Below are 23,380 nucleotides of genomic sequence, written 5' to 3' on the forward strand. Positions count from 1 at the left end.
ATAAGGCACGAAGTCGTATATATGCTCGTAACATGTTACAGATTGGGATCATGGAATTAGACTATTTTTGTGCCGTGGTCCGTTTATTCCAAATCTTAATTTCGTACATATATTATTAAAGTACGTTGTGAATGATGCTAACATTTAATAATGAAAAGTTATATGAGCTCACAAAGAGTTTATTTTCAAGTGTTCATGTGTAAATGTCATTAATATGAACACATTCGACACAAAGGTAAATCAGCTAATTTATATTAACTTTTCGATTCGGCCATATATGCGCACGGTAATGATCGACGCCAGGAGATCTGCGTTGGAGCCCAAAATGAAGATTGGTAAGATGTACTGTATGTGTCTCAAATGCAGTCTTTGTGTCTGTGATATGCCTAAGTAGGTGATATCAGTGTATCTCAAACGCAGTCTTTGTGATACCCCAACGCAAGTGATACGAATGTGTCTCAAACGCAGTTTTTGTGATATCCTTAAGTAAATGATTTGAATGTGTCTCAAACGTAGTATTTGTCATATCCCTAAATTACATGAATGTGTCTCAAACGCAGTCTTTGGGATATCCCTAAGTAAGTGATATGAATGTCGGTTTCGTTCAACTTCCCAGATCAAATGTTAAGATCGTAATGTTGTAAGATGAAGTATCATAGGATTTATGGATTTATGGATATAAATGGAGAACTGCGTAATAACGAACAACATATATCACATAATGTGGCATCTACAGATAAGTACTATTCTTCTTTTTTATATCCAGAATGACTTTCCGTACTATGTATTACATTTACTGCTTTTCAATATGCCTGGAAATTGAATTAGCTCAAATTAATTTTCTCTCCGTGGTAGAAGTGATACGTCCTACTATATTATTATTCGATATAATAACATGATAAACTTTTATGTAAAAAAGCGTTGAATCTTGTAATATCGAACACATTTATGATACTGCATTTATATCTTTAAATACCTTTTAATTTATTTAATTGTATTGTTATTCTCATTATTTACTTATGAATAATTTTGATCTCCATTGGTTTTCAATGGTTGCACTTCTATTTTACAAACAAATTATGGGAGTGTGACACTGTTTGATTGCTTACTATAAATGTTATAAAGAATGCACTGTCATTATTTAACACGCGGCCAGTCACAAAATTGCCTTGTTCATATATATGAATATACACTGAATATACAATTCAGATATGAAGGAATATCTTACTCGTATGACCATAGTCTTTATGATGGAAGTAAAATGTACCAATTTCAATAGATTCGTCGTGCTTACATGTAAGCAACAGAAATTATAATATGTAGATAACGTTTTAATGTGTTGTGTAAAAAGAGGAAATAAATGCACAACCGTTGCATCAATGAAGGTTCTAGATTTATTTTATATATATTTCGATGTTATTGCAGCACACATACTGTTGATCCTAACTTTGATTCACACATCACAAGGTAATGTTGAGGCGGGTTATTTTATCGCCAGTCCTTTTGAATTTTCTAATAGAAATAGTTCTGACAATTCCCTGGAATGACTTACCACATATTGTGTGCTCTCAATGCGAGTCAGCAGATATCGCTAACATTATTATGAAGTCGTTTGATCATCTATTTTGCTACTTGGTTGGTCTACTTGTCTAGTGGTAAGTATGGTTACCTGCAATCCAAGAGTACAATGATTAAATCCCTGATCATGCATATTTGGCCTGTCTTTAATTAATTTGCAAATATCCTAGTTTTAATTGAATTAGTAACGAGGCTTACGTTCTGTGTGTGACTATAAACAAAACACAGGTAAAATACATAACTGATAGCTGTCATTATCACTTGGGGTATCATAATACATCTTCTGCTCGTGATCTTTATCGAATCAAATTTTTGTGTAGGAATGGTTCTGGATCACATTTACATGTTAAAATATATACAATATTTTGACACGTCTTTTCATATTGAGCATGATTTATATTCTAATTACATCTGAGTAAAACTTATCGGGTACGTTATTATATATTCTGGTATATGAGTGCAACAGTCGATTCAGGCAGTTATTCACACCACATCATCAACCATGATTACTGCCTCCATTACGAAACGTATCAATGTAAGTCTCAACTTGATTAGAGAAATATGCAAGTGTTTTAACTATGTAAATAACTCTAAGCACGAGCGGTATGTTTCTATAATTTGCTTTTATCCGTGCATTTTGTTCCTCTACTTTTAAATGGAATTCATATTCAAATGAATGTCCAATCACAGTTCAGCATCTCCTCTTACTACTGATGCTAGAAAACGTATGGTACATCACTGAATGTTGCAAGTAGAAATGTATAAGTTACATGCTGTTGGCTGCAAGCGAACGAATACACTACCGGTTCTAATCATTGTAAAATATAAACGAACCGTGGAAGACAGCAGGATCTAGAATTATTTCAACAATCCTTTGTTTGTCGCCTGATATGTATTTTTTGACAACTTCGCATAAAGGCAGACAACATTCATCACGGTTAATAGTTTTGGAAGCGTATCCTTGTCAAAGACGTTGTGAAACGATTTCTCAGTGTACCTTGTTTTCTTATAATTTTAACACAAATATGTCGTTGCCAGAAAACAACTGATGTGCTGAAGAGGGAGAATGAGAGAGAGATAGAGAGAGTGCAAATTCTTATTACGTGTTGAAAGGTGTTGTCCTTGGTGCAGTTGATTGTTGTTAAGTTTGATGGATACGCCATTTGGATTTGTTCAGCGTGAATATGCTGCTAATACGATGCCATCAAAGCAACACCTACTGGAATGTAAATCATGATTTGATATATTTGAACAAATTTAACGGTGCAAATGGTATTGTTAAAGCAACTATCTGGTCGCTGTAGCAATGCAACTAAACAATCACATTTATCTTGCCTCTAACAGTGTCCAGATTAAGAAACCTGTCTGTGGCAATTATGTTAATGACAGAATAGTTTGCAGCTGAATGGGATTATATGGCCTACACGACTTGAACATCTATTACATTGTCCTTTGTACGTTCAATGAGCTTACATAAGTCAAAACTTGATAAGCAGTATACAGCCAGAAGTCATACTCGAATTCCGGAATTGACATCAGGAAAGTTTGGTCTTTCCTCAAGAAGCATGAGGTAAGTGCGCAAATAAATTCATGCTAGATCTGTAATCTTACATTCAAGGTAACGTTAGGGATATTGTCAGCAGTTTACTTTGCAACACTCTGAGTCATACCCTATTTATGAAAATACTTGGCTGTTATGTAGCTGTCCTGTATTTCGATCTGTATGCAGAACATCTAATCATGTATATATATATATATATATATATATATATATATATATATATATATATATATATATATATATATATATATATATATATATATATGTGTGTGTGTGTGTGTGTGTGTGTGTGTGTGTGTGTGTGTGTCAATAGCTATTCTACGTGATGCTAGTAGTTGCACTGCCAAATATATGACACACCCTCCGACGCATGTGTGCTTAAAATAAGCGTTCTTGCTAAATCCTATCAAGAGTGTGTTAAGTTCCACCATGTATATATAAAGGTAAGACCAAATTGTCCGTCTGCGGCACCATTTGCACTATGCATATAAACAACAGGGAGTGCTCGATTCCTCAAAATAATATGTCTATGTCGCTACCAAAAATCAATATATGGAATATAGTGGCATCATAATACAACTTCATTGTGGCTGTCGATGAGATGGCGCCTAATAGCAAAGTCCCACTTGTAGGTAATACGTCGTTGAAACATAATCACATTAGCAGCAATATCAACAGTCGCCATTGGAATTAAGCCTGTGGTGATTGGAAGCTTCTTTCTCTCTTTAGCAGCATTAACAGAATCCATGTACCAATTCATATTTACTATCAACGTTTGCTGTGCTCGTTGTTCATTATAATTAATTCATAAATTTGCTATTGACAGGCATATATTAATTTCATACATTTGCTATTGACAGGCATATGTTTGCTTATGTCCTCGATCTTCAGATCGTAAGTGTCGTACATAAACACCAGACGTTGTTTATGAAAGCCACGTTTGCTTTTGCCTCAAACGTAGCAGTATTTCAAAGATGATCTGACATTAAAAATGATTTAAGAGGGTGCAAGTAAACGTCCTCATCAATAATTTTTCTTCCAACACTATTAATCTGCACTCCATGTACTTATGTTGTGTAGGCTCATGTCTTGTAGCCCCATCCAATAGCTTAACGTATTTTGGGGTAAATCAAAGCACACATTTAAACATCCGTGTTATGCGCAAATCTGTTTTAGACTAGACCCTACCACAAAATTCGACACTAGTAATCATTGGATTGGTTTCTGTGCAGGTCAATATCTTTTCGGTCGTGCTAATTATCACTCACTCAGCTACTTTTGTAGGATCAATTTATTTGATAACGTCTGTGACTAGCACTGACAGTAGTGAAATTGTCTCTGTTTTTCGTTTATGCTACCCTTTCTGCTGCTGAATCGGCGCCCTTTACATATGCAAAAAGACCAATTTGTTCTGTACTAGGCTAGGCAATATGCTAGCCAACCCACAAAATATCTTTCCAAAAATTATCCGACAAATATCGTGCAACTTGTTTACGGTACCAATATTGAAGCAAAGTTCATAACGAATTCGACCGCGTGACGAAATTAAAATACTGCAATGATCACCATTAGAAAGGAGGTAATTGTCACCCGAATAATCTGTTAAAAAATATTAATTTCGGACACATGGGATGATTCTCATGTTTTTATGTATCGCGATATGTCGACCTGTTATGCGCATAGCTATGAAAGACGCAAAGATTATCTACTGGTCTATGGAAATGGAATACTTTGGAAAGTTTCTGTCAGCATTTCAGACGAGTAATTAGGTCAGGTTTATAGCTGGGCTTACAACACTTAACTTAACAATGTCAATAAATGGTAAGCTATATTACGCAAATCAAACCGATCTTAAGATAGTAAAGTTCAACATTTTATAACAGATAAGCTATTGTGTTGAAGAGAAACAACAATGAATATGAAGTAATGTGTTCACAACGTCTCGTTTATGGGAAAAAATACAACAAACAAAAAATTGGAAACAGGCTATACGCCCGGTAATTTTTTGACAATTCAATTCTAGAGGCAAGTTTACATTTTTGGATAGCAGACGATTTTATATGTGTGGGACAACTTTCGTAATTGGAAACTTGGATTTATTTGCATTATTGCTTTAAGGTAGTCATTTCTATTTGATACCTTTATACATAATGTATTTTTGTGAGATTCTAAAAGATACACAGCATATAGGATTTTCCGTGTTTCAGGTTCAAGAATGTCATGGAGTGGGTCTTGTTGTTGACATTTAGAAATCACGTTTTCATATGCATTGATGGTCGAAATGTGGGATATTTTTGTGCACTTTATGAATATCACGTCCTTAAAGGACGATCAATCTTTCTTGCTGCAAATAGGATATTCGACTTAAAACAACACGTGATCCCACGTTTACAGGAATATCGTATCGTTGCGCAGAATTTGCCGACATGGTGATATATATATATATATATATATATATATATATATATATATATATATATATATATATATATATCATAATGAAAATACTAATCATTACATATGTTAATTCTTGAATGAGTATAAATGTTTTGTCAGTAAAGCACACATTTAGGGAACAGTGAATCTCTTGAACACGATTAGACCTCATGTTAAGAAGAGGCCATTGAAAAATTAGACAAGTTCATAGCTCGACCATCTGATGTCAATACCAACTGACAGAAGAGACAACGAGTTGAGAATATAAGTATATGCTGCAGCATGGATCTTAAATATATAGATCATAAGTGAAATCGTTGATATTGAATTTCTTTTGCATTTTTAATATCCAACATTTGGAATGGGCAATAAAAAACAAAACACTTGGATACTTGAAAGAAATGCATGCTTAGCATTGCACATGTATGGGTATCAACCACTCAGTTCGGACTGATTTGCTAGAATGATTTAATCACAGAAAATCTTCAGTAAACTGAAAAATTAAATACAGCCCGTTTCTGTTATGTTGTGGAATCTGTATTAAACACATCAAAATATCATGTAGACAGGTATATACATTAATTTGAAGAAAACAAAAGTATAAATCACCCTAAATGGTGAAACTGAAAGACAAAATACTGTTTTATATTAATTAAATATAAATATGACATTGTCACAAGAATGCAAGAATCTCATGGTTATAACGTCTATTGCTTGACGAAGCTGACGTATTTATTACTGATTCATGTCATTTTTATCTGAAATGATTCACGCTAATATAGCGTTCAAAAAAGATAAAAATGGGCGCAATATTTGCAATTAAAAATATAAAGTAATTGTTTAATCCTCCACATGTTTCGAAGAAGACACCAATCAGATACGCCCAAATGATTGATCTACGACCACCAGAAAACAGCGGAATGGTAATACTGCTCGCAGCTAGCCCCTTGGTCCAAGTTATGGCTAATATCTATCAATCAAAAAGGATACATTTCCTGCTAATCGTATGCCATTTTAATACCAACAACAAATATCATTTAACAGCAATTATTCATGCAACATTTTAATAAATACCCGTAGTGATTCAGGGCCATTATTAAATGACATTAATGAAAAGTGTGAACCTTGAATGTCTGTTATTCAGACAAACATTCAGAGATGTAAACGGGTTTCGTTGGAAATCATGGGCAGGGTCAGAAACAACTTACCACTTGAAACTGCACTCTTTCTTTATGCCTGTTTCTTCTGAAAGCAATGATAGAAACCTTATTTTCACCGATTTCCACGAATCCAGGTTGTAGACTACAGATCTGTGATATGAAGAGTTGCGTTCAAAAGAACCGGAGTTGGGGTCATAACAGTGAAATCTTCAGATATTTCAAGGTTTACTGGAAGACTGAGATGTACACTAGTTCTTAACTTGGACGGTTACGGGATTTAAATATGTCCATATAAAGAAAGGAAAAGCTCAATGTAATACACATAAGTTCACAAACAGTCCGTTGTTTGTCAAGGATAGGTAGCGGATGATGATTATTATGTTAGAATTGGTCGAGTACGTAAATTGTGGCTATTTAACTGTATCAAAACAGTGATACTAGTAACAATATCAGTCGTTTATTATAGTCACATATGCTTTACATAGCATATAGCTAAAACGATAAATAAAGACACTAAAGGAGAAATGTGTAATAAATATTGTTCCAACTGAAATTATAATTTTCTGTGCACATATTGAATATAATTATGCTATCAAGCAGCAGTAAATCATAGCGAAACAAGAAAGGCAGGAATAACACAGTAAATGTGTTGCTGTTGTTGATATTGTCTTGGGATTAATGCCATTCTGCAGGTCATGGTAGACCACTCTGCCACATGGGGCCCTTATTTTGCACCTATATGTTAATTGTTTATTTCGCTTAAATGCAAATTGTTTAGTTGTTGTACCGTCGCTGTTGTAGCTTACTAGAACTATTCCAGGTATTGTTATGCATGTGTTGTAGCTCGGTGCAGATTGAAGCTTTAATAAGTTCGCTTTGAATTATAATGACGTCGACATTTATACGTTGCTTGATTAAATCAAACAACTTATAACTCAATTAGTCTGGCACGCTAAATAAACAAATCTAGATTATAGCTGAACTAGCTCGTTTATTACGCTGTCCACTGATGTATAATGATACCGTACAGCCTTAAGAACGTGGATAATTAGTGCTAATCATTTTCAGGCTGCATATGGTATGTGGTTTGCTTTCAAATTATGCGAAATAGAGGCTATGGCAAATGGTCAGAACACAAAAAGGCAAAACGAGCAGAAACAGATAATCTGACACTACTACCGATGCTAACATGAGGAGAATATCCTTATTCCTACAGAAACATTTGTAGGGGCGAATTAGTCTTTCAAAGAATTGCAATATGTCATACTTATAAAACCTATTTATATCTATCTATCTATATATATATTCTCCCAAAAATTGCGCCTGTATTGGCAAATGAGTTTTCAATTTAGTTTATTTTATGATTTTTTCTACAATGATTATCACAAATAAAAATCTATACTAGTAGATCTATCCTTTGTGCAATCATTTAAAACGCTCTGACTCCTTCCACAGCACAAACAGCACGTTTAACCTGTCTATAATGTTAATAACGTTTATGTAAGTGAATCTTAGAGAATCTCGAATAAAAACTACCGTGTATAGCTACAGTGCATCATATCCATGAATAATGCACATGCATATATACAAAGCGGACAAATCAGCAGTGACATTGTTTTGATCTGAAAAATTTCTCTAAAAGGGCAAAATGGTCGTTTGGCTACAAAACAACCCAACAACAACATAATTCATTTGGATGTAAGAACACATATAGCATTTGGTTACCAGGAAACAGAAAGCATTTGACCAGTGGCGTCACTAGGGTTGGTGTCACTCAGCGCGGTAACTCATGGTGTCACGGCCATGAACCTCCTTCCATAACAGACCATACATAATCCCTAGCAATGTCATTGTGGAGTCATCCCCTCTGATGGTGTCACCAGTTGCGGTCCGCACCTCCCGCACCCCACCCCCAGTGACGCTACTGCATTTGACATAACGCAGCAGTTGTCACTTGCTATAAGAAAACAAAAGTGATTTGAATGCAAGATAATAAGTCATGCATGTGAAATTATACTGTTTGGGTTTTTCTGCCAGATTCATGTTGTCAATGCAAATAAGGTCATCATGTAATCAATTTTTACTATATGGACTGAGAAGTGTGACTGACGTTGTGACCTGTAAGTCGCTATTTGAACACTGTTTTGATGTTACACACATATACGCGGTTGGATACAGTACGAAAATTGTCTTATCTAAAATGATTTTACTGACATCACAGAATAAGGCTATTTTCAAACACGATGATAACCTGACTGGCCCACATACATTGATAACCAAAATTCAGGTCAAGGGGTGACATTTCAATGTCTTATTTCGTCGACTACTTTTCACATGTATTACCCTAAAATTAGGAAAACCATCACGTTTACATGATTTTTTTTTTTAGGATTTTCATTTTTAATAGAACAATATAAATCGCTGTATCGATATTTCGTCATTTGCAATGAAACTCGAGAACAGCAAACTATGCAAGACATGGACCCGACATAGCTATAACTTTCTAAGAGAACCAGATCGCTAAAAATATCCTCGAGAAATAGAAAATATATGTTACTTTGATGTATACAGTGGCATCGCGATATAACTGTACTTTCTTCTATGAGTATATATATATATATATATATATATATATATATATATATATATAATACAAATAATGCTATCATACAGTTCATAAATGTTTTAATTTGTACTCTACGGCGATTCGAACTCAGGTCCGCAGATAAACGGACACCATCGCCTTGCCTGTATGCACGATTCCATATTTCCTCACGACCAAGCACACATCACCAAACATGATGCTACGTAATCAGTGTTATACGCACCCGTGTGTAGGAGACAATTAATTAATTCTCATATATCTACACAGTGGTTTCGGATTTCTATGAGAGAAATCAAGGTATATGGAGACAATAATAGAGAATAGGAATCATAGTACTATGTGAATAGATTAAAATTAATTACTGTGTCGTCACGCGAGTGTGTCTGCTACACACGAATGTATATAACTCCGAATAAGTAGCATAATTGTTTGGTGATATAAGTCGTAAAGGAATATGGGTTCGTGTGTGCATGGTGCCGTTTTACCAGCGGACCAGGCTTCGAATCTCCGTAGATTATGGATTAAAAACTTTCCAACATGTACGATGGTATGATTTGTATTAAATATTAATTCTGTATAATTATACTTCTCTCTTTCTTTATATATATATATATATATATATATATATATATATATATATATATATATATATATATATAAAATGAAGAACTTTTATATATTATCATAATGACATTATTAACTTGTATTTACTATTTAATGTGTTCCGTGGATTCCTCCTGGTGGCCATGAACATTAATATTGTGATATTAAATGAATAAAGTTATATATATATATATATATATATATATATATATATATATATATATATATATATATATATATATATATATATATGTATATGTATATGTAGAGAGAGAGAGAGAGTTAAGTATGCCTCTATTTTTTTTCACATTTTCATCATATCATTGGATTTATTCATTTAATGCCACTGTATTAATGTTTATGGCCACAAGGATGAATCCATGGAACACTTTCGATAGCGAATACAAGTTAATAATGTCATTATGATAATATATAAAAGTTCTTCATTATATTTTATCAGAATGGTCGTTAGAACACGTGAACATCACGTGTTCCATGCATGTAACACGAAGTCGTATATGTACTCAATGTGTAGCATCTATGTTTATATAACTAAATAAAACTATATATGATATTTGTACGGACCATATTATGTTCTGTCATTACAGGTGCTAATATGCAATAACCTACAGTTTTATGAGTTCCAAACGGAGGTATTTTCAATAGTTCATATACTGGCGTATTCCATGCGAGTATATACGACTTTCAACTGGATCAGCATTTGTAAGTCGATTAACTAATTTCGGCCGTAGAAAGAGAAGGAGAAGGATCCTCGCCAAGAGACCAGGGTCTGTTTAGAAAATGAAACCCGGTAAGATATTCTGAATATGTCTGAAACACAGTGATTGCGATATCCATGACAAAGTTGATTTCGTTTAACTTTCCATATAAACATGATTGTCTTTTGATGTTGTGGGATGAATTGTGATGCCTGGCCTTTCAGCTATACGATCTCTGCAAATGAGCTGCGGCAACTCTGAATATATAGTGTTGGCTTCATTTTTTATTATTCTTTAAATTACGTTGTCGTGATGATTTCATATAATCGTGTATCAAGTTCATTAAGTGTGATCAATAAATGAAAGTCACATTCTTCTTTGAGTGAAGCCGAACCTCTATTTGCTACAAGTACAGAATTTTTATTTCCACGTGGTAACTTATTTTGAACAAAGCACTTTATCTATGTGAGATAACACATACATTCTAAAATATTCTGATGGGCCCAACGAACATCATAAATCTGCCTTTCTTTATATACAATAAGCTTTGAACCATATATATATATATATATATATATATATATATATATATATATATATATATATATATATATATATATATATATATATATACGTGTGTGTGTGTGTGTGGGTGGGTGGGTGAGTGTGGGTGTGTTTATTTGTTTATTTAGTTATTTATCTGTCTATTTAATTATTTATCTGTTTCTTTGCTTGCTTTTTTATTTATTTATTTTTTCTTGTTTATATATTGACGTATTTATTTATCTTTTAAATGAATTGTTCGGCTCTGCTAATTAAGACCAGCTATTTCACATTTATGTGTTTCGCCTGTAAGGCTACTTTATTTATTCTGATTTTGTTTTTCCAGATTTCTCTCTAGCAACAATAGTATGGGTAGTAACCTTAACTTTCGCATCACAAGGTATAATTTATTCATTTTATTTGCTTGTCAAGAATAATTTTAGTAGAAATAAGTGTGATACTGAACTGCGAAAAATATATGTGTTCACTGACGTCAGCTACATCGATAACATCATCAAGAAATTTGGTCAGCTCTTTTGTTACTTGCTGGGACTACTGGTGTAGTAGTAAGCATTGCTACCTTTCAAGGAAGTGTACAATATATATATATATATATATATATATATATATATATATATATATATATATATATATATATATATATATATATATCCCATAACATTCATATTTCTTTTCAGTGCAATTTCTTTTCTAAGGGATTTGTTTCTCCACGAATTATGAGACATAATCATCTTGTAGTAGATTTTATGGTGTGAAAACCTAAGAGAACACGTATGGTAAACTGCTATTATTACCGGTCGGGATGCCATGATAAGTCGGCTTGTTCAGTCGTTTAAACACAGCGCAAACCTATGCACGTGAGCATACGTAAAGGAAATGTGCTAATTGCAAGTGAAGAACGGATATATTTCTACGCGTGGATGACAAGTGTATGTGTTTTTAATCAACTTGAGGAAATATATCCGTTGTTCGTTCGACACAAGTAAATTTTGTCTGTGATTTGGAGGATACGGTATTATACATTTTGTTGAATATATGTTTATTATTTTAATTAGTGTACGTTATGTAATATATTTATTGCACGTTATTCAATATATTTCTTCTTAAGTGTTTAGTTAATTTCATAAAGGAAAATAAGCACTTTTATCGATTGTATTTTATGACCATTTTTCTTAGAACCGACGCCAAGTTTTAGTGCGTCTATTACTGCAAACATTTCTTGATGATAATGGATAAATACTCTACCATAATATGTCACACTAAGTTTCCTTAATATATCACCTCATGAATATTTTGACTTGTCAATTTAATAGAGAAGAATTTTAGGTATATATATATATATATATATATATATATATATATATATATATATATATATATATATATATATATATATATATATATATATATATATATATATATATAATTGACTCCATGCAAACACCGATATGTATTGGCTGTGGTATCACCTTCAATTCATCTTTTGTGATCTTAATTACGTAAATTCAATACACATAATAGGAGATAAACTTTAAACCTTCGCGGACATATAATCCACCAAGTTTTCAGGTACGAGAGTTCTTTCTTGTTTGCTAATCGTTCCAAAACATTGCTAGTATTACAGTGTGGTATTATCGAAGTAAATGGGAATATGGCGGTTGTGAGAATTTAAAATTACCCAAATTTTGGAGTGCTTTTTTTACCAGTTATCTGGAAGCGTAATATTTAAGTTAACCAAAGGTTTAAGATTATATATCACTATGGAGGTAATGAAAAATGTAATGTATAAAATATCAGTAGGATTTAAATGATGGGATTTTATAGAGAGAAACATATTAGACGGTGAAAAAGAACTGCAATGTTAAAGCTACAACTTCTAATTAAAGTTCACTATTTTACTGGGAAACATCATCTCATCAACTAAGGAATATCTGCACCTTGTCAATAACAATATTACGTAGATTGCTTACACATAATAGAAGTTAACATCCCTTCGACAGTGTTGGGAACATTCACACAGATGCTTACAGACCATCAGAGCGTCTGTCTAACCAGCTTCAACTGATGTGCTAAAGAACACCTTCATCTAGTCATCGGACAGATAATAACTTACATTTACTAACAAACACGCTATTTAAGCTGAACATCATTGGTCTTCCGATCAACGCCTACACCTAAAAACCACAAAGCAGGAGAACTTACCAGTACGCGAAAAATGTATCACCTTCTTAGCAGTATGAATGATTACACAAATGGTTATTAACCAAACGGTTGTCTATATGACCAATATCCACTTATCTGCCGACCACCACATACACCTACCAATGAGATAAAGAATATGGTTGATTAAACAGGCACAATATGTTAACATCATCGTCTGACTGGCTAACATTTAGTTTCACTATTCAATTTGACTGACTGGCACCAACCCATCTCCTGACCAACGTCTACACATACTAACCAAAGGAAAGAATTGTGGTGCTTACACATACAAAAATATAGTATTACTATGCAAATGAAGGAAATGTTAATATACGTACCGACGAATCAACGCTTCGTCTAACTAACCAGCATTCACGTATGTACGGAAGAAGACGTGCACATAACAATCATTAGGAGGACTCCTACCACATCTATACATATAATATCACCCTTTAAACGGAAAGGGGTGCTTAAATAAGTTGCCGATGGTCCCTACTGTTAGAAGATAACTATGAAAAAAATCACTGGGTTGGAGCCTATATCGCGTGAGTGACTGTAAATCCAGTTTGTTCTCTGAACTGTCTCTTGTTCACTCGACAGGAGACGCTGCTTCGATATGCCTGACCAAAAGAGGATTTACTATGTTTCTGAGATTTACGCTGCTTGCGCTCCTGCTATGCCTTTGTTCCATGTCTGTAAATCCAGCATGGACGAGACTGAGCTAGGTGTAGCAATCATGAGTTGGATTTGTCCAAGACTGATGGTACTGTTCGAGTGTTTCAAGGATGAATCCAGTGGAAGATTGAAACATTTAGTGTTACCTCAATAGTATAGTTTATCTTCCTTAAGCTCGTCGTAAATGGTTGTCGTTCATATTTGCTCTTCTAGTATCATAGCGACGTGACTTATGCACCTCGACTGTGATTTAATCAACATAGTGTGGATGCTTGGCAATCCTACTTGAGTGTGAAGCGCAGTGTCATGGAACTTGTTCCGCATCTTATATTTACTAGTTTTGTAAGGAAACGAATGTGAACTCCTTGTGTATAGATTTCTGGGTTCACACTTAATGGAAAATTCAGTCAGCTTCTGTGCCACGTGTGAGCATCAGGCCTTGTACACATCTGCTGGAAATGTGTCCGTTCCTTTTGCTTTGCCATTTGGTGCATGTCGTTTGCTTTTACATTTTCAGTGCGTGTTGAAGAATATGTCGATTTCCACTAGGGCAGTCCATCAGTTGCTTCGTGAATTAATGATGACTGTTGGTGGAAGATGCTTTCGAAGTGTTCTATCCGTCTTTGATGATATTGTCCTTGTCATTACGCAGGTTGGCGTTCACATAACTAGATATTGGATGTGTTCCTTATAACTCCGGCCCTTAGATTATCTTTAAGTATCATAGGAATGTATCATTTAAGTACTGTCTACTTGAATCTGAATCTGATCTGCCCTATTTCTAAGTTATTAGTCTTTCAACTATGTTAGATTGCAATGGACAGTCCTCCCTCTTGATGTTGCTGAAGACTGCCCTTTTGGATGCTGAATTGTTTTTCGTCTTAACAACTCTAACAATGTAAGCACTAAGGGATATAAGCATGTCTGCATTTTATATTTCTGCAATAAGAGCCTCGAGGTCATCATAGAATGAGTCCTTTATCTCATCTGGCTTGGTTATTTTGGGTGCATATTCGCTAATGATATCTCATGTCATTTTCCAGACCGAAGGGTCTCGTTTTCAATTTTATGTTTTTCACGTACTTTTACGAGGTTTGTGAGATTTCCATGTAGCTGTGTTTTGATTTCAAGGGAAACACCAGCTTAATATTGCTCTTGTTTAGTTCAGCCTCTCTTGTAGAAGGTGTAGCCTGTTTTGTTTCGGTAAGTCATCCTTCTTCATATAGGAAAATACCACTCGGGCCTGCTATCTGGATGTCGAATCTGGTCAGTTCTCTGTCTTATGATATATATTAGCATATGCACGTTTCAGACACAGATAGCAATTTGCTTCATCTATGTAGTCTTATTAGAATTTCGCTGCTAAGGTGGGATCTTCATCAGCAGCAATACGATGATCAGGCCTAATGTGAGCAGGTTATGTTTAAAGCACATAGTCTTTCATCACACTGGGGAAGTGAGCTTTGTGATCTAAAATGGTCTGCCCAGTAACGCAGGTGATGACGAGATCCATTGGTGCTTCGGTCCATTGCAAATTGACTCGATACCATAAACCGCCTTTCTGTATGTTTGCAGATGCACCTGACAGTGTATGCATACCTGCTTCTATGCTGCTTTGACTTCTCTATATTACTTTAATGTATATGGTGAGGGAGGAGAGTAATGTCATCTGCTTTTACATCCTACTTTTGAGAATATCTGATAGACTTACTGACCCACCAGAAAGGACTCTTTTTGATGTGGCCAGATGTAGCTGTTTATTCTGAACAACAGACACATTAAGTACTGTATACCGTTTCATGTTGTAGCATGTGTACCCTTACCTGACACGTGCGTAAACTCAAATGATATGTGACCCATGAAAGTGTAAGAGTATTCTAACACAAACAAGAAGCAGACATATTTGATATCAATCAAAGAAAATCGTAGGATTGGCACGCACGCCTACTATCACCTCAGAAAAGGGTAGGCATGTTTAAATGTGTGCCGTAGTAATCAACACGTATGCTGATTGATATAGTACCCAAGCGTCTAAGTACAGACACATACATACATATATATATATATATATATATATATATATATATATATATATATATATATATATATATATATATATATTTTTTTTTTTTTAGACGAATATGGGTACATACCAATAGCATATATTATAATATAAGTATATAGAAAATGATATACTCTTTCTAACTTATTCACAACTGCTGTTGGTATTTTGTTTGTGTATGTGTAAATATGTCTACTATTATCGGTGTTTAGTAGGTGCAGTTGTTCAGTAGGTGAGCGGGAGCATTCTTTGAGCATGAATGTGTTAACAATATTGTTCTATCGTAGGCTATAAAGTTTATGTTCTGGTCAGCATATAATTGTTTAGAAGTCAGTTAAACAGCTTTTTTTTTCTCATAGGTCTTAATATTGGTCCGTCAAACGTTGTTGATAGTATGTTTGTGTATGCATTGGCCTTACAGCTGTTTTCATTGGTTAATAGATTTCACATTTAGTCGGTAGATTATTAGGACAGTTAAAGGGCGTATTGGGTAGTAACTGTAGTTTTAACATTACATACCACTTTCCTCAAAATGGTATGTCCCAGTAAAGGTTTAACATGGAAACTGTTGGCAGTTTTAATTTTACATTTCCGATAACCATCACTTAGAAACTATTGAAAAATGGTTTTATATTAAATACCCATAACCGTCTTAATGACATACCAATGTAATTATTTAACAATAGTGCCTTTATATTCTTCTTACTCCTAAAAATGATTTTTTTTTCAAAATGGCGGCATATTGTTAAATTCATTGCCTTATATTATTATACCCAGAGAGCGGCACCCTATCCATATATTGCTCAACACGATAATATATCATGAAATAATGTAAACACTTTGCATTGATAACATTAGAAAATATTGATATTTTTTAAACCATATGCAATCACCTGCATGCAACTCAAACACACACACACACACTAACTAAAGTAGAAAGTTTATTTTCTCAGATGACGTAATTCAGACCCTGTGTATCATTCTGGTTTTGAACTTGATATGCATCTATTAATATCGTTTGGAAGACGATTATTTGTAAATTGAATTCCCTTCTGTTATCAAATGTTATTCATTCTAAACTCTACTCAGTATATAATGTCACTAAAATTTAAAATAAAATGTTACTCAAATCCGTTTAGAGTGTTATCATTTTTACTTTTATTGTATCTCTCTAAATAGTGCTTAATGTATTCCTCTAATTTACCGGTGTCGGTTAATATCATATCATCACACAGAAGTATATTATTATCTCTATTAGTGGCATGCAGTACGTTGAACAGTGGTGGACAGATACGGCGCTTTTCGTGTGATTCTTACATATATCGAGGTGGGTAATTAACTCTTTTTAAATAGTACTTGTATGCAATATATGTACGACTGTGTATATGTATGTATGTACTTTTATAATTTATTAGTACGACTGTATATATATATATATATATATATATATATATATATATATATATATATATATATATATATATATATATATATATAGTTTTTGTACCTGAACCAACTAATAGGATAACACAAATATACCGCTTTAAATCACAGTCATATCTGCGTAGCGAAACTGATTAGTTTTAGTTTTTAGTGCATCCGTTTAACCATCATGCACCATTGCATTAGAACAGTATCAAATGAACTCGGTTAAACTGATTCAAACATTATAGACATCTATGCACGTGTGAGTTAGCTAGGGGCAGATTTGCACTTTTGGCTACCACTGTTTTTGAAATAGTCTACATACATTGATAAAGACTGTACCTAACTTAACTTTAGAAACAGCTCTCAAATAATCAGTTCACAACAGAGCAAAAATGTTTTTCGTCGGCCTGGAATTTCTATGCTCTATGTATTTCGGGTACAATTGTCTTGAGTCTTTTGCATGAATCGTTTTTGAAATGCTCATGTTCGTAACTCAAAAGCACAAATATATTATAAAAACCACTCGCATAAATATGAAGCGCCTGAATTATCTTTAGAGCCGACTTACCTACCTCAGTGGCACGAATTTCTCATTTGAGTATGAATACGTTTCGACGGGGTTTGACTACTTGTAAACCAATTATTGTATACATGTTCTGGTATAGGATCATATATATTATTAAAAAGCGTTTAACCGTGTTAAAACATTTTAGAACTGTTTCTGTGTAGTATAATGATGACCTATAAGACATCTATGTTGAATGTTTTAGAACTGTTCTGTTGTAGGGTCTAGATAATTAGAAAAGCAGTTTCCGGGTTTTTCATTGTTGTTACCAGAACTGTTCCATTTTGTGGATACATTGATTTGTGACCGGTGTAAAAATGTTGTAGAACTATTTTTGCATTGTGTTCGTTAACATGAATTCAGTAGCTGATTGCGCAAGTATTGTTCTTGTATAAGATTAGGATCTGGTCATAATGGCGCGAGAAACATATATGTTCTCGTGGCACAAAAGGACTGTCTAGCAAAATAAGGTGTCATATTTTTCAGATAAACGAGTAAATTGTGTCAGCTCTCGGTAGGGCCCACGTGTAAAAACTGAAAATATATGGAAGACGGGTGTACAAAAATGGCGTCACTGTGGAAATGCGTCATCAACACCTTATATAGATCCTGAGCGGTCTTTGCCGAAATAATCCAGAGGCAAATCTGTAATTCGAGGAATATATTTCCAAGTGATATGTTTAAGACTAAACTGGAACATATGTTATAGTTACGAAATGACCAGCTGTCTGGGTGTTGTTATATGCCACATCTAGTACGATTATTAGGTACCGAATTCAGTAATATTTTTCCTATCATTGCGTTGATTTTAGATGTTATCAAACATGTCACCATTGGAGAATCGAAAATGTTCTTATATCGTTAACTGTTTACACTATTGCTGCTTTAAAGGCAGATCACAAAAGCTCATCATCCTGCTGAATTTGTCTGTCTTCAAAGGATCATAATTAGATCAGATCTTGCACACAATATTGTATACCACACTGTCATCTTTTATACGGTACTATGACAGCGGATGGCAATAATATGTCTGTGAATGTGCAGGACATATGCAATGTTTTCATCATGTCCCTCGATATGTGATTTCTTTAGTTTGCTGCACGTTTTGGGGACTACATGGGGTATTTTCGGTTTTCTCCTTTCTTGCATACCTATCTCCACTCAACTTTAATTGGCAGACAATTACGCTCTGCAGTATTGCATAATGGAATTCTTTTAAATGATATACCTCAAAGACCTGCTGAGTGGTCGCTTGTTTTAGGTTTTGTGCATATAGACCTAGTTATGCAGTATGGATGAAAGAATGAGACTAAAGTTTGATATTTACTGCTGTATCCTATGCTCTATATGTTTTTAGAACGTTATTACATGTCCCCGTTGCAATCTTTGTCTCAATTCGCACTAGGAGGTTGTTTCAAATTTGACATAATAGCGTATGTTATACACATATATTGTAATCAGCATCAATACCAATCTGGAAACAGTTGAATTAGGACCAAATACATTGCCTTTACGTGTATTATTCCTGCTTCAAGTCGCTGGGTACTAATACATGTATGTCGTTGAAGCATTTGTTCAATTTGTTATCCGCATATCAAGCTTCTATTTTGGATTCAGTGATTTATTATTTATTCTAGAAAAGGTACTATAATATATATTTAGTTCTGATTGCAGCCAAAGAGTTTAAATATATTTGTTTTGATTTATTTTCAGATTTATTGGCTCTAAGAGACACGCAGAATTGCACCGGCGAAAATCAAGGTTCAATACAACAATACATAGTCGTGTAACTAAAATGTGGAAGTGTGGAATAGTTTAAAATATTTGCATTCAAATATGGATATATAAACATAAAACGCTTATGCTTCAAACGTTTTTTAATTTTATAACAGTATTTAGGTTATTGCGATGTAATCAAAAGAGGTATACACCCTGCTTTTAGTCATATGGCATTATAACGTATAGTAATTGAACAAAATATAGAATCTAGATCGTTCGTCATTTAATTGTACATAACATTTGCTGATACTTTTTAACTGTACATTTTGATTTAAAGGAATTTTATATAATTGGTTTTCGTCAATGGAACTGATTTTCTTTATTGTTTATTTCCATAAAAGTGGTAAAGTCTGTTATGTAAATAAATTATGGTGGAAAAAGATTATTTTACATGAATTTTCTATAAAATGTCATATACATGAAAACAGTCCCTTATGTTTGGGTAACTTGGAGTGTATTATAATGCCATTATGGCTCTAGTCATAGTGACATTAGAATATTGATTTAGAATATGAAGTGCTACCTGTTTGTGTTTTCCTCACAAAATAAATGAAGCATATGCTAGGATAGGAACGTTGTCTAAACTAATTAACGTTTGCTTCAATACTGGTTAATTAATGTCACATTTGTGCACAATATATGTAAATGTTTTATGAGCAGTATATATCATTTAAAAAGTCATGTTTAATGGAAGCACACTAGATATCATTTGAAGCGTAATATAAGTACAAAGATCATAAATAATGTTAACATGGACTCAGTATGCATTATTATACAAATGTTTTGTTCATTCGTATACCTGTGCTAAAACTTGCCCAAGCAAGGATGGAGTTTGACTTCCGTTATTGGTTATCAGTCTTATTTTTATTACATGTTCAGACTGCAAATGTAGGGATGTAAGTCCTTTTTTTGGCTGTTAGATGGATTAACATAAGCACGACATTAGTTGTTTCTCAAAGTATGTCTTTGTGTAAAGCGCTTTCTCCATATTGTATTATCTTAAATGAATACTACTTAACCACACGTAATTGTAATATTTCCTGAGTTCAATTCTCATTAAAACTAACTTTTGATTCTTCACATCAAAACAAGGTTCCACGTTGTTAGGTAAACATATGACTGAAAGATAACAGATGACGCCGGTATGCAGGCATATTGTCCAACATGAATTCTAGTTGATGTATAGACTGATACATATTAATAAAAAGTTTGCTGTACGTTTCAGTGTTGAGAATGCTGGATCATCTCTATCATGAACGACATGGCCAAGACTGCATGAAACAGGCTATTATGTATCTGAGTGGTGAGGACTAGTTTTTTACACTCTTTGTCTTCACCTATCCTTAACTCAGAAAGTTTTTGTTTCTTCCGTTTTCGTTTAACGGTAATGTAACTTATTCATAAACAAACCATATTTGTTTTGTACTGTATGCACTTTATACGCATCATGGGTCTGGATACACGATCCGTATAATATGGGCAGAAAGGTAACGAATAACATTTACTTTAACGCAATGAATTGCTACTATTTCATTATCTGGTACTTGCAAAAGTGATAAAGCATCCGCTTTGTTAAATCATCGGACCGATCCTCTCAAATGTGAACAATTAAACAAATAAAAATGAATGAAGTACCAAAAGGAACGATATAATGAAACTCAATAAGGGCAATCGTCTTAGGTCTAACCCAATATCGCCGTCCTAAAAATAACAAATAAACAAACACGAAAACAAAGAAACAAACAAATCATTAGAGAAGGTGAAATTTAATATTAGAAGTCTATTGTGACATTATTTTTTGATAAATGTGGACACTTGTGTTCACGAAAGAAAAAGAAGAAATAAACATGTGACAAGTGCATTAACTGACTTGTTCGAATTCATGTCCGTGTGACCAAGTTTTATCACTGTCTTGAAAACACTGCCACAACTCTGATAATTGTATCAGCTGATTGCCTAAAATATTTTAAGAATAACCAGATAGGTTACCTTATTTAAAATGGCAAAAACTAATAGCACCATAAAGCACCTCTGTGAAGATGATTCACAACATGGGAATGGGAAAACAGTAAATGAGCAGAAATAGACGTAGTTTATTTTGAAAAATAGTCCTTAAATAAAGTGTTTAATAAAATCACAGTAATTCATCATTAGGGTCAGGTATTACAGAAGCTGAAAGGTTAGCACACGAGGATGAAACGTCCATTAACGTAATGTTGTAGAATCATGTTTCAACCAACATATAGTGAAATGGATGGCGTATTTCAGGAATGTAATACAAAAATGCAAAGGATTTCATAGTTTAAGCTAAACTCACCAATAAAAGAACCTCAAATCAAAACAGATTTTAAAAACAATCTGCCGCCTTCTCTCTATGGTACACTCTAATCCTACCACAAGTTAGAATTATAACGAGTGACTTTGGTTTATAAAGACAAATTTAAATGTTATCATTTGTTTGAGATATACTTTAAATTTGCATTGAAATCATTTATTACAAATTTACTATGCATCCTTGACTTTCAAAGAGGATTGTGCGTGGTAATGGGGGTGAGTGGGTTAAATATCAACTTTCGCCATTTTCCAGTTGAAGTAATTTGCATATCAGTGCAATACTTTCAAACAAAAACTTAACATTTAACCTTTCTTAGTTGTTTTTTAATTATGCAAATTCTGTATTTCATCTTTGTTTACAGTAGAATCGACGAATATATATCTTTATAAATTTGCATCCGGTATGTTTCCAACATGATAGAGAGATAACCATATAAGACGAATTTGCATATATTTCGCTGAATGTGTAAAGTCTTTTCACCTGAAAATGATATAGTACCCTTTTATATTCATTCGAAATATAATTCCGATTCGTTTTGTATCTCCTTTCCCATTATCCAAATGCGTCTCATTCTGGTTTAAGTTAATGTTGTTTGAATAGTTAGAAAGAATCTTTGTACTGAGCTTTCGTTCATTGAACGGCTTCAAAATGATTTTCTTTATTATTCATTTCGACGTAGATGCCACATAAAATGAATTATTGTTTAATGTATCTCTGTCTTAATTATAACCAAATAATTTGATAAGAACATGAGAGATATTATTTGTCATGAGAGTGCACTTTCATTGACAACAAATATAACTCCGATTCCCTATGTTCCTTTTTTCAACGCATATATAAAAGACTTTCAGGCACTTTTATCAATCTATTTCTGGTATGCGATTCCCAAAGTCCGAACTCTTACGGAAATCGACTTGAAGTATATACTAGGATAATATGAACAGCTGACATTATTTTCCAGGGTGCCCCAATTCCTATAACCATACAAGTTTTATAAGTTAAAGTAAGGTCAAGTTTGTTTTCTAAGTATACTTTTAACTTCCTAAATATTTCACTGTCAAAATTACTTTTTTTTTCTAGGCTTGCAATATTCGCTATAGTTTAGCTC

The 23,380-nt window shown here is 33.6% G+C and overlaps 1 protein-coding gene and 1 long non-coding RNA gene across 4 annotated transcripts in view; one reads left to right on the forward strand and one right to left on the reverse strand.

Moving 5' to 3' along the window:
• Positions 1 to 1,492: 1,492 nt before the first annotated feature.
• Positions 1,493 to 6,881, reverse strand: LOC149790328 (uncharacterized). The gene is made up of 3 exons (XR_016424044.1): positions 6,784 to 6,881; positions 2,682 to 2,797; positions 1,493 to 1,669 (listed from the first exon to the last, which is right to left on the reverse strand). It is a non-coding gene; the product is annotated as an uncharacterized LOC149790328 (long non-coding RNA).
• A 3,768-nt stretch (positions 6,882 to 10,649) lies between these two features.
• The window catches only part of LOC149790329 (uncharacterized), a 39,541-nt gene continuing 26,810 nt past the window's right edge, over positions 10,650 to 23,380 (forward strand). For 2 of the 3 annotated variants that reach the window (XM_089972378.1, XM_089972380.1), the window contains exons 1-5: positions 10,650 to 10,754; positions 11,552 to 11,605; positions 17,424 to 17,492; positions 19,872 to 19,919; positions 21,163 to 21,240. In XM_089972378.1, coding sequence (XP_089828504.1) covers positions 10,745 to 10,754; positions 11,552 to 11,605; positions 17,424 to 17,492; positions 19,872 to 19,919; positions 21,163 to 21,240 — 259 coding nt within the window. In that variant the 5' untranslated portion in view covers positions 10,650 to 10,744. The remainder of the gene's footprint in view (positions 10,755 to 11,551; positions 11,606 to 17,423; positions 17,493 to 19,871; positions 19,920 to 21,162; positions 21,241 to 23,380) is intronic. The other variant, XM_089972379.1, reaches the window with a different exon arrangement.

The sequence above is a fragment of the Sinohyriopsis cumingii genome, chromosome 10, assembly GCF_028554795.1.
Source record: "Sinohyriopsis cumingii isolate HCF-2022 chromosome 10, ASM2855479v2, whole genome shotgun sequence".
NCBI classification, from domain to species: domain Eukaryota; kingdom Metazoa; phylum Mollusca; class Bivalvia; order Unionida; family Unionidae; genus Sinohyriopsis; species Sinohyriopsis cumingii.